Raw genomic sequence first — 15654 nt, forward strand, 5'->3', positions numbered from 1 at the left:
AAGCATAGAAATGTGGAATGGTCCACAAACCAGGTACATTAACTTTACAACACAAAAGTACTTATTTGAATGTGATGACATTAATAGAATTAGGAAATAACGAGGTTGAAAAGGCAATTAAAATTCACAAAGTGTCAAACAGAAGTCTACTTACTTGTTCAAATTCATTCTTTTGAAATTCTTCAAAACCAAAGATATCCAGTATTCCAATATCCAAAGTGTGTGTGCTAGAGGAAAACAATAGGGAAGGCAAATGAGCAAGGGCCCTTGGCACCGCCAGTTTTCACTAAAAACACGGGAGTAGCTGCCTTAGCGCCTGGTGGAGGTCTCTGAGCATTAGCACACCCAGGGTTTACGGTTTTGATGCAAACACATGGACATTAACAAAAGCACCAGGCTTCCGATTTAAAAATGTAAGAGCATGTGATGGTTTAAGATGGATTCCCTCTGAATGAGTCCCTGGGCCTGTCCAGCAGCTGGCTGCCTCTCACCAGCTGCCTCCAGTGCCCTGACAGTTCAAGAAATGTGTGACCATGCCAATCACCGCACAGGCCCTGCACACCCTTTCACGGGCCGAACACAACGCTTCAAAAATTCTGCTGTCGTCTTCGGAATGGAATGCGTATGAAAGAAGAATAAAGAGGTGGAACCTGGAAGGAAAAATAAAGCTGCTCCAGTCATCCCTGTGAACTCTACTCTGGGAGTTTGCTGCAGTATGGATTAGTTTGAGATCTCAGTGTGCATGAGGATGGGGTGGGTGGTCAGTGATGAAGACTGACCTGCAGACAGGAGGCCAGGGGCTGGCACAGGCCCGGTGCTGTTACTTGCCAAGAACACTCAGCCAGCCTGGACTTGTGCCAGCCAGAGCAGACTCCACTTCTCCTACCCACTCACCCTGAGTGCCTGGGGTTCTACACCTGTCTCCTGGCCACAGATACACCATTTTTGTGTTGGCAGCTGAATTTCTGTTATTTCCTCCTGACTTGTTTGTCTAGACAGTAGAACCAAATCCTTCTATACCTGCATTTTGTTCCTCATACACTTTACAGAATCCTAATGGCTTGGGGTCTACAATCTATCATTTTTCAGGACAGCCGCTACCATTAAAACACAGTGCTAATCTGTGATACCCTGCGAGATGACTTGCTGTCCTCATATGAGCTTCATAACAAGGAAGACAGCTTTAAAAACCCTCGCTAAGACCCTCATGCATCAAGGGACACGAAGCCGTGAACCATCACCCCACGTGTGGCATGTTCTTTCTGGAAGAAGAAAACAAAGGCGGCCGTGTATCACACGTCTGTCCAATTACCTTGATGTAATGTTGAGAGTTCAAAGTTAGACTGAAGATGATGAGGAAAATAAGACTTGAAATGGGATTTGGAAACACCTTAGGAGCGTCTGTGCTCTTGCAGAACCAATGAAAGAACGCTTAGTTAAAGGCAGGCATGGCTTTAAAACAGATTCTCACTGATTTTTACAGGTCCGACAGTGCTCCATTCTTCTGAAATCAACAATATCCTCCATCCCGTCATACCAATAACATGCACAAAGAAATATGTCCAGGAGAGTGCTGAGCTGCTGGGTGACTTTTGTCTGTTTCTTCTCAATGGGCATGAATGCACGTGTGTGTGTGTGTGTGTGTGTGTGTGTGTGTGTGTGTGTGTGTGAGAGAGAGAGAGAGAGAGAGAGAGAGAGAGAGAGAGAGAGAGAGAATGTGTTTGTGTGGATGATTGTGTGGAAGAGAATGTATGATCAGGAGTGTAAGTGTGCTTGTGTGTGAGAGTGAACTGTATGTTCACATGCGTGTGAGTGTGTGTACACACATGTATTCTTGGGCTTCTTCCCTCAGTGATCTGCCTGGTGCTTCCTCCAGAAGCTTGGTAACGAAGTGTCTCAGGCTTTAGTGTTATTTGGTCTTGGGTTAAAATCCTGGTTCAAACATTTTTTGATAACTTTGGGAAAGTTACTTAGGTTTTCTGAGGTGTAGTTTCAGTGCATGTAAAAAATAAAGTAAAATTTGTCTACTTTGATGTATTTAGAAGTAGAAGTAATAGCTGGGTGTGGTGGCTCACACCTGTAATTCTAGCTATTCAGGAGGCTGAGATCTGAGGATTCTGGTTCAAAGCCAGCCCAGGCACTAAAGACCATGAGACTCTTTATCTCCAATTGACTATCAGAAAACCAGAACTGGCACTGTGGCTCAAGGGGCAGGGCAGCAGTGTTTAGCTGAAGAGCTAAAGGACAACACCCAGGCCCAGAGTTCAAGCCGCACAACCAACAAAAAGTAAATAAAATAAAATAAAAAATAAAGAAGTAGAAGTAATACAAATGAAGTGCCTAGACAAGCAAGGCAGGAATTGCCTTGAAAAACAAAAATTCTTGGTCCAACAATTCAATGTAATAAGAATGGCTCAGCTTGGTACCTGGTGACACATGCCTGTAATCCTAGCTGACTCAAAACAGCCTGGACAGGAAAGTCCACAAGACCTTTTCCTATTTATTTAATTTTTTGTGCATCATGGGGCTTGAACTTGGCCTGGGCGCTGTCCCTGAGCTCTTCAGCTCAAGGCTACCACCCTACCCTTGAGCCAAGCCCCACTTCTCATTTTCTAGAGGCTGATTGGAAATAAGAGTCTCAGGTCCTTTTGGGCCTGGGCTGGCTTTAAACCTTGATCCTCACATCTCAGACTTTGAGTAGCTAGGATTACAGGTGTGAGCCACCATGCCTAACAAGTCCACAAGACTCTTATCTCTAGTTAACTAGCTAAATACTGGAAGTGGAGCTTTGGCTCAAGTGGCAGAACACTAGCCCTGTCCAAAGGAATTGAAGACAGCACTCAGGCCCTGAGTGTAGGCCCCAGGACCTACCTACCTACACACACACACGCACACGCACACGCACACACACACACACACACACACACACACACACACACACACACACGCAGACTGGTAAATGGTTAAGAGGTCTATCAAAGTTTTCCAAAAGATATAATGAAGATGAGAAAGACTTTCCTCTAGTACTTTGGGAATTCACTCTTCTTCAAAAATAGTTTGCTTGTATGTGATAATTCTCAGTAAACAGTCCCTGGGAATCTCCTAAGGAAACCATGCAGTCCCAACACTGTTAGGAAGTTACAAACAGCCTTACTCACTGTGATCTCCATTACAGTAACAACAACAAAGAATGATGACAAATATGCGACATTAGAGACAATTAATTAAGCAGCATGCATCACATGATGGATTAATTTAATGAAACTGTCAAGTTAGCAGAGAACAACATATAAATTCTGTCTGAAGAATAACCTAATTATAGAGCTAGGGTTATAGATCCAAGGCCCAGAAGACCTGAGAGAAACAGAGAAGGCAGATAGACATTCTATTTTTTCTTTATATTTATTTTACTCCATTTAGACTTCACTTGTTTTTTTTTACTCTCCTTTATCTTCTAAAGTTTCAATTTAAAAAACTTATTTTTATAAACAACAAATATTCCATTGATGTCCATGAAGACAAGATGAGAACATAAGAAATGTTTAGGATCAAATGTTCACAGCTAAAACAAAAGCTCAAAACAAATCTCTACCTTTAGAATAATTGTGTGATTTCAACCATATTAAAATAACTGTATGGCCCAAGAGAACTGAAGCACTTGCTAAGGGGTACGTCACAGAAGGACGGACCTGGTAGGTTATTTATTGTGTGAGGATTATTAGAATAGTCTAACCTTGTTTAAAATCCCACATTAAAAAGTGAAAGGCCAGGAGTTAGGAGAGTGTGGCCAATTGATGCTCACATCTGAGTGTCTTCGTAGACCTTGGTGTCATGGAGGAACGCAGTTTTGACTGCATTCAAAGAAAAGGCAATCCACATGGGTGAATTCGTGTCATTTCCTACACCTCTTCCTTCTCCTGGAGGGCAGTGTAGCTCTGACATGGAGATGGTCAGGCACAAGGCACGCTGGGTAGATGTGTGCTGAGATAGAGAGCTGGTCATGAAAGAGTCACTTAAAGTAGGTTGAAAAGACATTCCTCTTGTGTGGTTGTTTTTCCCATATTTCACTGGATTACAAAAACATTTGGTTACAGAATAAATGTTTTTAAAAACACCAGTGAGGAAGGAAAAGCCAGTGCTGGATAGAAAAGTAAATGCTAGTCTAAAACATTGGACTTTGGCAATTTGGCAGTTGCTGTAGGGGGAACACGCTGAGCTATGAGTGCTGTTTCATCATTTGCCCGGGAGTGAAGCTGGTATGTATGGATGCCACATCTGGGGTGGGGCAGAGGTGGGGGACCAACAGCCCAAGGAAGACTCCATCCTTCCTGATGGCTACGCTCGGCGCTGGGACTCCTCAGGGAGGAAGGCAGAGGTCCTGGGACCAAGAGAAACGCAGCCTTCCAGCAAAATCAAACACCTTAATGGGCTGGTCCACCTTACTCCAGATTCTGCCCTAGACTTCTCCTGAGAGCTTTGCTGGGGAAAATGAAGCAGAGCAAAACACAACTGCCCAATTTTCACTAGTTTACTGGTGAAACAAAACCTGGGCCACCAGGTCCTCGGTTGGGTTTTTTTTTTTTTTTTTTTTTTTTTGCCAGTCCTGGGGCTTGAACTCAGGTCCTGAGCACTGTTCTTGAGCTATTTTCTCAAGGCTAGAGCTCTGCCATTTGAGCCACAGCACCACTTCCAGCTTTTCTATGTATGCGGTACCAAAGAATTGAATCAGAGTCTTCATGCACTCTAGGCAAGCGGTCTACCACTAGGTCACACTACCGGCCTGTTGGTTCTGACTAGGGGTGCAGGTCAGGTGGAGGGGAAGGGACAGTGGAGGGGAAGGGATGGTGGGGGAGAAGGGACAAAGGAGGGGAAAGGAGAGAGGGTGGAACGGAAGGGAGGGTGGAGAGGAAGGGATGGTGGAGGGGAAGGGATGGTGGAGGGGAAAGGACATGGAGTGGAAGGTGTAATAGCCTCCTGCAACCTGGACACTCTGTCTGTGTCAGGGCTTCTGTGGCTGGGAGAAGCCGAGCTGTCTTCCATCTCCCCACTGGGCGACATTTCCTCCAGGCCTCTCTGAATGTTTAGCTGGCATAAGAAATCCTGGGGTCCTGCGTGACCTGAAGCCCTCACACTGTGTTATGGCGAGGCCCTCCTCTCCCTCCTCTCAGGCTGAACACAGTAGGGAATGTCACAAATGCATTCCTGACCTGAGCACCCTTCAGAGCCTCCTTCCCCACTCTGGGACCTGGACTCACTTGCTGGCGAGAAGGCCCAGGGGAGGTTCTGCTGGATGTTTTACTTAAAACATGTCTCCATCTTCATCTGTGATTTTCCAGAGCTGAGTCAAGCATGCTGCGTGGATAGAGGGCCTGCATGGATGCCTCCCCGCTCCCCCCCATGCCATGCAATTCAAACAGCCTGTGTTAACAGAAAGACCCAGCAGGGAAGGAAATTACAAGCAAGGTGTTAGAGTGGCTGGGAGAGGAACAAACACATTGCTAGAGAAGTTCTGCTATCACTCCCTCATCTCTCCTGTTGGTGTTTTCACAGGTGGTGTGCACACTGTGTCAATTCTCATCACCCTTTCAGAACAGACTTGTATCTCTTGAGGAAGCATTCCCCCCTCCAGCAGACGACCAGGCCACGCAGTGGTGCCCATCTCCTCCTGGGGTCTGACTGACTGGAGGAGAAGCACACACTCCAGGGCCCTTTTGTATTGGAAAGCCTAGTATTGGAAGAGGCAGCAGTGGGTTTTCAAAAGCCAGTAGCACCCTAGGAACAACCATGAATGAAGTCTTAGGACACAAACCACAGAAGGTAAAAACAAAAAAAATTAGCTGTGTTCACTATTCACCATAGCAAAGATATGGAACCAACCCAGATGCCCCTCAGTGGATGAGTGGATCAACAAGATGTGGTATTTGTACACAATGGAATTCTATGCTGCTGTCAGAAAGAACCATATCGCCCCATTTGTAAGGAAATGGAAAGACTTGGAAAAAATCATATTAAGTGAAGTAAGCCAGACTCAAAGGAACATAGGCTCAATGGTTTCCCTCATTTGTCATACTCAGTAGAAACCTTGGGCTCTCCTAGCAGAGATTTATAATAGAACAAAACCTAGATACCTAAGGCCATGTAGTATGAAGTTAAATGAAAGGACCTCTAGGATATAGAAACAAAAGCCATATAATGAGTGATTGTTGTCCTTAATGTACTATGTTACCTCTCATCTCTTTTGCTGTCCCTTGGTTATCTCATATTGTTACAGTATTTCACCTTGTTAACTGATATATTGTATATATGCTTATTTGGTTATTTGAAATAGGATAGGGAAGGGGGGAAACAAGATGAGGGGCAGGGGTGGGGGGAGGGAAATGGGGACCAAGACATGAGAAAGGGTATCAATGTGAAGTACCTTCTATCTGGTGAATATAATGTAACCCTTCTATTAATTACAATAAAAATATATGGAAAAAACCAGAATATCTAGGAGAGATGACAGTAGAGTGAAAGATTTTTCTTAAAAAAAATTAGCTGTTTTCTCCATCCCTTCTCGGAGCTGGTATCATCTCAGTTGCCGGTGGGCCACACTGCAGCACAGTGCAAGGAGCTCAAGGTGGGGTGAATGAGGGTCCTGATTTTTGCTGGGCAAGCACTCTGTGACCTGAACGATATCTTCCACAGCTAGCCTCCCAGCCAAATTCTCCTACCTCTACCTCCTGAGGAGCTGTGCTTAGGTGTGCTTAGCTAGCTTGAGTTGCTCCTCGATTTTGTTTTTGAGGGAATGCCGATGAAGGCCTCCATGGAGTGATGTCTCTCCACTGCGTTCCCTCTGTGTTGGCCTGTAGGCGGCTGACTTACAGCACGTGCATGGGGAGTTAGAATTCCAGGGAAGTCACTGTGGTACGTGGAGTCTGGCAGATCCCATAGCAGAGAAGGATGCATGCAGGCGAGAATGAGGGGGGTGGGGGAAGGGCAGGATGGAAAGGAGAGCGAGCTCAGAGGTTTCACTGCATTTTGCTTTACACTTTCACAAATCCTGCAGCTCAGAAACTGTGGTCAATCAGGAAATTCTCTGGGCCAAATTTTACAAACCAAATAACAAATTACAGAGCACAAAACTCAATTGTGTGCATATGATCTGGAGGCCAACGCTTCAGGAAGACAGAGGCCGGGGTGAGACCCGGGCAGGTGGGACAGGGACTGTTCCTGTGCTCTTCCAGCAGCATGGGGGCTGCTCGACTCACCACAGGAGTAGGGGTGTGCCCCCAGGAAAACTCTCACACTGCTCGGGAGCAATGATCCTAGAAGTGTCCTTCTCAAGGGTGGTGTTTGTCATCCCCGGGGACATGGCACAGGTGGGGCTCGGGGCCCTGGTGTCCCGGAGTGAGTGGAGACTCTCAAGTGTCCGAGAGCTCTGGGACACCAACCTCAGGAGTCCCCTGCGGGCTCAGGTGTGGCTCTCCAACGCCAGCCCTATTCCCCACCCGGGCCTCTGTTCCTCTCCTCACACACTAACCTCGAGAACATCATCGTATGAGCACAGCCAGGCCAGAAGCACTGAGCCAGTTCCACTCTGTTTACTCACTCCCGGCTCTGGGCTCTGGTGTGTGCCGCCTCTGATGGAGAGGGGCATAGCAAGAGAAACGATGAGGAAGAAAGAGTGAAAGAGAGGAAGCAAAGGATGAGATTCAATCCGAGGCGCTGAGTCTAGATATCCGCATTATCAATATTACCAATGACCTCAATATTACACTACGGGGGGTATCCCGATTTCAGTGCCACTAGGTAATTATAATCTATATTTATGGCTTAGATTTAGTCGTTGGGCTGGAACGAACACATTTTTGACAGAAAACTCACCAATCCCTGGCCATGTGGTAGACAATATCACTGGAAAAGTTGATTTTCTTTCATTAAATTGGAGAAGTGCGCATGAAATCACTTCCAGTTCAGCAGCTCAGGTCAGGAAACCACCTGCACCCTGGTTGCTGTGAGGTACAGAGGGTCTGATGACCCTGCGGTCTCTCCTATTTCACCCAGCCTCATCATCCTGTACTCACCCGGTCTTGAAATAAGCAACCAGCCACCAGAGAGATGTGCCGGCCAAGTCTCCACATATACACAGATGGGCTGAGAGGAGCGCAATTTGAGGAGTAGAGAAAATTAAGATTCACAAGCTACGAATGTTTTCCTAAAGATTTCATTAATATTAATTGGTAGGCTCAGAATAGGAATCCAGATCTTCTGCTTGCTAATTACTCCATTAACACAGAACTCAGCCATCAATGAAGGACCCTGTCCTTGACACACACACACACACACACACACACACACACACACACACACACACACTAGCCCAGACTATGCAATCTAGACTGTGTGTACACTCTCTGTGGGCCGCGGTAAGGCAACGACCTTTGCGGCGATTCTCTTCCAATCCAAACCCTCCTTCTGTATTTTATTTACACAGAGTTCAAAAGTAAATGTGACTACCTCTCATGCGCACTGGGGTTATACAGACACAGCATTCCACAGGTGAAACTCGCCTGCCCCTCTTACCACACTGTCCAGATGTGGGGACAGGGGGTGAAAGAAGGCTGGGGGGGGGGTTGCTTCCAGCCGGGAAAAAAAAATGACTTCTGTCCTTCGTGTGAGGGATGCACTGCAGGCTCAAGAAACAGCCAGAGCGTGTGGATGCTGGAAGGTAGTTGGCCCTCTACATCACTACAGATTTTGGATATTTTGTGGAGACACTGATCATCCTCACTAGAGAAAGACGGCCAGTGGGGTGGCATACACCTGTCAGCCTAGTTATTAGAGAGGCTGGCTCAGGAGGAGTATTGTGCCAGGCCAGCTTAGACGAAAGGCAGCAAGCTAAAGGCACAAAGACTGGGGTGTCGCTGGCATGGCAGGGAGAAGGCTGCGGGGATATGGCTGGGCTCAGTGGAGGGTTATTATAACCAGAGGGTTCTTGTTCACATGGCAGAATGGAGGCCTGCTTTCTATCACTTGTACCTCCAAACAAAAAAGTACTAAAAAATTCCATATTCTCATACAGTTGCTAAACGTATACTTTTTGGCTTTCTCTCTTGGAAACATGCACTTAAGACAAAAGTATTAAAGCTCTTCCTGGTTAAGAAGTTGCATAATTTCTGAAATTCTTTTCACAACTCTTACTACTAACGTTTAATTGCTCTTTTGTCCACAGTGGGCTGGCAATTTTCACAGTGATATTGCCACATTGTTGACCATGGTTTTGTGTCTATTATCTGGTAATTTAAATGATTTTTGTGTTATAATGTCTATGATGCTTTGGCAAAACCCTGTATTTTTCTTTTACTTCTCTGGATTCTTCTACTTGGAAATAAAATTGGATCATGCAAAATAATGAAAAACAAATGGGCAATTACAGAGAAAAGGGTTTAGCTCTTTAGGAAATCATTATAACACATACCAGTGCTTTGGTAAGGAAATGGAACAGAAGGAAAATTATTTAGAAAGCAGGTTTTGTCTCAGATATTTGCTAAGTGGCGTAGTTTTGGTTGTCATGGAAATAAGCAGCATGATTTAAATAAACCTACACAGAAATAGAAGTCACTCATACTATATTGTGAAGAATCAAACCTCATTATTTAATGGAAAAATATTCCTTAGTTTGGATAAAGGAGGGGAAACCATAGTATGTCAGACTTGCTTTTCTTTTAGAAACTGCTTGTTCTTTTATCTTTGGAACAACAGGAAGACAAAATATTTAGAACTAAACAACAAAAGCACTACATATGAGAATTAGAGAGTGTTCTGTGGGTCAGGGCAAGGAAACCGGTGGAAAACAGGAGACATTCAGAACACAGAAAGCAAAGTTGAACGAAAGCATAAATGAGGATAGCCACCGCAGAGACAAGCTCTCCTGAAGGAGTCTCCACGGGTCATCTCAACCCAGACCCACAGCAACACAGCACAGGCCACACGGCTTCCAGCTTTCCCAGGAGGCAGATCTCCTAAAAGTGATCTTGTAAGGTAAACGAACACATTTACTGCACTTCTGTCTTATTGCCTCCCTGCATGGCCTTGAAATCACTACAATTTTTTTCTGTAGTTTAAAAAAGAGAATTCCTCAGTGAAAAAAAAGTCAACCTCAAAATGTTTACTGAAACAGCTTGCTTTAAAACCCTCAGGAACAGCAAGAAAACTATCACGACACTGAGGATATTAACTCAAGAGTTTATGAACTTGTATCATCATTAAGTTAGGAGGTGATCATAACACAGGCCTATGGATTCTCAACAGGATAAGGAAGCTCATCCCCAGATTCAAAAGGAAACCGTGTGCATGTGCGAGTGGGTACCTGTGCTCACACGGTGTGCATAAATATTTCGTTGAAATATCCATTTGGAATCTTGGCATGAAGAAACCCTGTAAGTGCTACTGACTGCATTAATACAAGATATCTGGACACCAGAGAAAACCTGACTTTTATTTGACATGGACAGCAAGACTATTTTATTTAAAATTTCCAAACCATTAATAAATGAATTAGTTTGCAGTGGTAGGAAGTCAAGCCAGAGTATTAGGAAAGGAAAATGTAAGCCATTGTAACTCAGTCATTTGGGTCACTCACCTTCCTTTCAGAGAGGCACAGGAAAGACTGACAGACACTCTCCAACCCTCAGGAAGTTAGCCTTCATTCAGAATATTGGCCTTCAAATCTGCTGATGGGGTTACTGTTTTATATTAGACTACAGAATTATTTAAGGCTATAATTCTTTTTCTTTCACATGGTATGAAATATGTTTATTTAATTTAGGAAGGCTGGCCAGCCTCAATGACTGAAGAAGTGAAATTTTTCCTGCAGAGTTAGTAAATAGCTTGGCACATTCTTATTAGTGCAGATTCCCTGCCTTTATTTGTATTCTAGCATTGGCTTCTGGGCCCTCAGAAGCTGTGGCCAAATACACTGCCCTAATGTCCTCGCAGGACCCACAGCAGATGTGCTCGAGCTCTGTTCTCTGCTCTCATGTCAGAGTCTGAGTCCATTTGTTCTGGGAAGCTGTGTCCACTGAAAACATAACCAGTGATCAGAGCATTAGAGAACCCCGGGTTGCTGGGTACACTTGCAGGCAAAATCTGTCTGAACCCAAGAATTTCTGTAGCCTGAGCTAGTATTTTTCCTAGGTGTGGAGAGCAGAGCCATGCTTGTGTTGCTACAGGTTAAAAAAAGTAAGTTCTATGCAGAACTAAAGGACACACAGCACTTTGTCAGAGTCAGACGATTATAATTTAGAACCACCTGGAAGGCTACTTCCCTGTGTGGCTTCTCAACAGAGGAATGCTGAAGGAGGGCTGAGGAAGCAGCGGGGGCTCTGGCTTCTTAGTCATCCTCTGTTGAACAGTGACGTGTGTCATTTGGGGAAATTTCACAGTGTTTCTTCTGATGGTACTTTATAAGCACTAAACTTGGAGAAAAGTAAACTTTACATAAATGGAAGGCATGTTGGTATTTTGGTGTTCTTATTGCTACAGTTACTATATCTAAATTTTACCTGCTTGGACCACATCATTTTGAACTATGCCTAACAATGAAGTTTTGAGCATGTCTGAAGTTTGGATGCAGCCTAACCACTAAGTGTGGTCCTCAGATACAAGCTGCCACCCTTGACCCCAGCCTGAAATATCCAGGACCAGGTCCAGGCCACAGCAGACAACCACTTGGGAGATGACCACACATTACAGCTGGCCAGGATGACATGGAGAAAACATCTAACCATTAAAACAACACCAACTTGAGATCCTAGGTTTCTACTTGGAAAGGAGGGAGTGAGACAGTTGTAAATGTGTTGCATTAGTATTACTGTAACTCTTCTGCTATATAATCTAGGAAATGAGCTCTAAAAGTATACACTTCACTTCTATTTCACTAGCTTTACTTGATAACTTCCAAGAGTGCATCTTAATTACCATGAGGAGAGAAATCCACAAATAAAAATAGTGTAGAAAATATTTCTATCATCAATTTCAAGGAGTTCCACAACTTTAACCACAGTGAGGAATATTGTTTTTAAGTCATCATCTTTTCTCACATGATCCCAAAATATTTAAAACAAATAGGAGAAAGGCACTGGGAAATAACAAATGCCTATTCTATGGTGATCTGAATTTTTGAGATGTGTCTTTGATTAAAAGGGAGTGGGACTATATGACTCTGTAAAACCCTTAAGCTTTCCTTGAACTTCAGTGGTGAGAAGTTCAGCAAATATAGCCAGTCCTTCCATATGCTAAGGATTTAAATTCAAGTTTGAGTGAGGCCTGGGAAGAATGGAGTGGGAAGCAGGAGTTACAAGTCAAGTGTCTCTGAGAAGTTGAGCTTGGAGTACATAAATTTACTTCAGACCTCCTACTAATCCCTATCTTTCTTCATTTGCTTAATAAAGACTTGCATGCAAAAGGAAGGTCAGAGAGGAGAGGATATGAAAGAAGAGGGAAGGGGGAAGAAAACAATAGCAAATGTACATGTCAGAGTGACACTGTGTCCAGAATGCCAGTCCATAGTTCTAAGCACTTTCTCCCCATCATGTCATTCCCCTGGCCCCAGCAATCCACCAATCACATTCCATTTCTGTATATTTCTGTTTCTTCTTTAAATGGAACCAAACCTCAGGAAAGGAAAGAAAAAGGCCCTATCACCCATTTACATTCTAACCCTGTGGTAATGCACTGAAGCTGAAAGCTTATTTCTTCTGTTTACATGTTTCTCTCTCAGTGTGTCTCTGTCTCTCTCTGTCTCTGTCTCTGTCTCTCTCTTTCTCTCTGTATGTATACAGTCTATGTGAGCAGCCAAAAATCTCGACCACATGTAAGGATTACTAATCCAAAGTTTAGAAGATTAAAGTGGAAACTTTCTGAAAATTTTGATGTGCAGTTGGATTTATGTATTAATTATACATATTAAACAAGGTTAATTTGATACTCGTAGCACTAGTAATGAGCAATCATTGTAATTAGGGGAAAATCAAAACTTAATTGATAATAAGAAATTCATATTTTGTTATTGCAAAGTGCAGAGTCTTCATCATCACAAATACTAAGTGATTTCTGCAGAATACAGATCGTACAACTATCTGCAGACCATAGACCTTACTGATTATGCTAATCAATATGCACAGGAATTTTAAATGTGAGCCTTTAAAAAGAATTTTAATATCCTCTTGCATTTAATAGTCTTTGGAGAAGTCTATGTCTACACAAGGACTTTCCTATTAATGCATTAGGTTAATGTATGTTAATGTTAATGTTTTCTAAGAAACCTCTAAAGACAATTTTCAGGAATTTGATAAAGAATCTCTCTGTAGACAACAAAGAAACTCAGCAGGTTTCGTTCAAAGACATGTGGATGTGAGAAGCTTCCTGGAGACGATTTTGCACTCAGTTGTATGCTCAAGGTCATTGGGACTGGCAGGAATAATAAAGTTTTCCATTGACAATATGCCATGGAATTCTGTACTTTTCAGATGATCAAATAGCCCTGAGAAAGCTACTGCTTAAGGATGATTAAGGGTGAGAGAGACCCTTCGTCGAGTAATCCACGAAGTAAGAAAAGAAGCGAGGGGAAGAATTACACACGTCATCACACGGGCGTTGAGAGAGACACTTGTGGGAATCTCAGCCCCCTCCAGAGCCACAGACTGTCTTCAGAGGTTTATCTCATCTTTACAGCTCGTGCTGCACAAAGGCTCTGGAGCCTTCGTTCCAGGGAGAATGCATGTGCGTCTGGGTTCTTAAGGAGTAATTTGGTTCAGCCATCGATGTGGGTGGGAAGGCAGAGTGGCAGCTTCCACGTTGAAGGAATAATCACTGTTTACACCTGGCAGTACAATGACCTTGTTCCAATGGAATGCTGGAAAGAAGCTTAACGTGGGACCAGACTGGAATACAAGCCTCTTTCAGAGCTGAGCTCGAGCCAGTGCGTTCCCGGGCACAGAGGGCCAGCGTCCTCGACTGACACCTACCTTCTAGGCTCCTCGTGACTCTGAAGACAGCAGTTCATGCTATTCACAAGAAAGCCGAACAAACGGCTGTACAGAGACTGGGCCAGCAGGTCACGGTAAAATTCAGCCATTGCTGTGGAATGCCGCCGCATTATCAAGTCTCCTAAAAGGGCAGAAAAGGAGGCACCTGAGCACAAGGGGTTCCCTCATGTGGGGCCCAGCGAAGCCAGCATGCCCGCACTCCATCTCACACGGGAGACGACGGTAGACTGCACGGGGCCAGAGGCATGAGAAGGTCTCTGCCGGGAACTGCCCATGGCCCTTTCCCTGCCATGGACGCCGACTACAGCTTGGGTGCTGGGTGATCTCTTCTCTGTTAGGGAAGCATTCCTTCACACAAGCAAGAGAAAATCACTCGAGTGGGTTTTGAGAGCAACTCTAGGTGGGAAAGGAATAGGGTTTTAAATACTTTCCAAGAAAGGTTCTAAGCAACCAAATGTCTCTGAGAGATGGTAACCCACAGATGAAAAACATACCTGTATTTATTTAATAAAGATTACTTTCACAGAAGGAGGACAAAAGGGCATGATGCTTGTTTAAAGGCTCACAGACACCTCCTGCAATGGTGCCACAGGAGAGGAAATGAACCAGAAGAATGAGAGCTACTTCCAGGTCAAGCTGGCACCACAGGTGTGTCTGACCTGCTTAATGGAGAAGGAAGGCAGTGGGAGCACAGCCCGGTGGAGACTGGGGAAATTTGTTATATTTAAGAACATGGGAGGAGAATTCAGAGCGTAGGGATGAGGCAGAGATCAGAAACCACACAGCGAAACACCTGCACATCTGACCCAGGGGGGTAGGAGGTCCAAGCAGTGTGGCTTACAGAGTGAAGACCAGGTGGGGTGAGTCCTCACGGGCAGAGGAAGGGGAAGGGAGCCAGGTGCCATTGGCACCATTGGCGCCATTGGTGCCATTGGGTAACTGAAGGGCACACAGAAGCTCCAGCACCAGCCAAACAACACTGGCTCTAGACATGGCCCGGGAGGGACCGGACCTGCAGTGACTCAACCTCTTCACTCTGTGATGCCCACCTCGTGTACACTGGTGTACGAAGCAGAGCCTGTGGAATAATGCCTCCCCATTTCTGATGCCAAGAAATGGCCACGTGGTATGGGCAGGGGCCTGAGGGCAAAGGACCATCTTTACTGGCTAGGGTCATCACTTCATGGTGAGGAAGCATCTCAGGCGGATGGCTGGCATGAGGTTAAGTGGCAGATTTGCTAGAAAGATGCCCGTTCATCACAGCGTACAGCCCAGTTAGAGTTGCCACATCGTGCTGTCATAACCACAGGGCTCATCACGCTTTTTCACAATCACCTCACGTAAATAGCCTCACTGACCATGGAGAAAGTTGTGTTTCATTTCCATCTTTGAGAAAAAGACCACAAGTTATACAAAAATCCAAGAGAGGATGGAAAGTGGTGTACCTTTAAAATACTGAACGTCCGTTGTCAAGGCAGACGCCAGTTCATCTGTTGATACTTGCAACATTCCAGCCACTGAAACGAAAGCAGCATCATAAATGTGAAGTTAGCATGGATTCTTGATACTAAGAACCTTGTATTTTATATTTATAATGCACACATTTCACACACACACATGCACA

General features: G+C 44.6%; 1 protein-coding gene across 1 annotated transcript in view; it reads right to left on the minus strand.

The window, feature by feature from the left end:
* Myo16 (myosin XVI) overlaps window positions 1–15654 on the minus strand; it is a 337213-nt gene that overhangs the window by 137255 nt on the left and 184304 nt on the right. The window contains exons 19-21 of the mRNA XM_090341887.1: window positions 15476–15547; window positions 14010–14151; window positions 155–227 (exon numbers count right to left, since the gene is read on the minus strand). Coding sequence (XP_090198013.1) covers window positions 155–227; window positions 14010–14151; window positions 15476–15547 — 287 coding nt within the window. The remainder of the gene's footprint in view (window positions 1–154; window positions 228–14009; window positions 14152–15475; window positions 15548–15654) is intronic.

The sequence above is a fragment of the Megascapheus bottae genome, chromosome 11 (genome assembly GCF_031878675.1).
Source record: "Megascapheus bottae isolate mThoBot1 chromosome 11, mThoBot2.hap1, whole genome shotgun sequence".
NCBI classification, from domain to species: domain Eukaryota; kingdom Metazoa; phylum Chordata; class Mammalia; order Rodentia; family Geomyidae; genus Megascapheus; species Megascapheus bottae.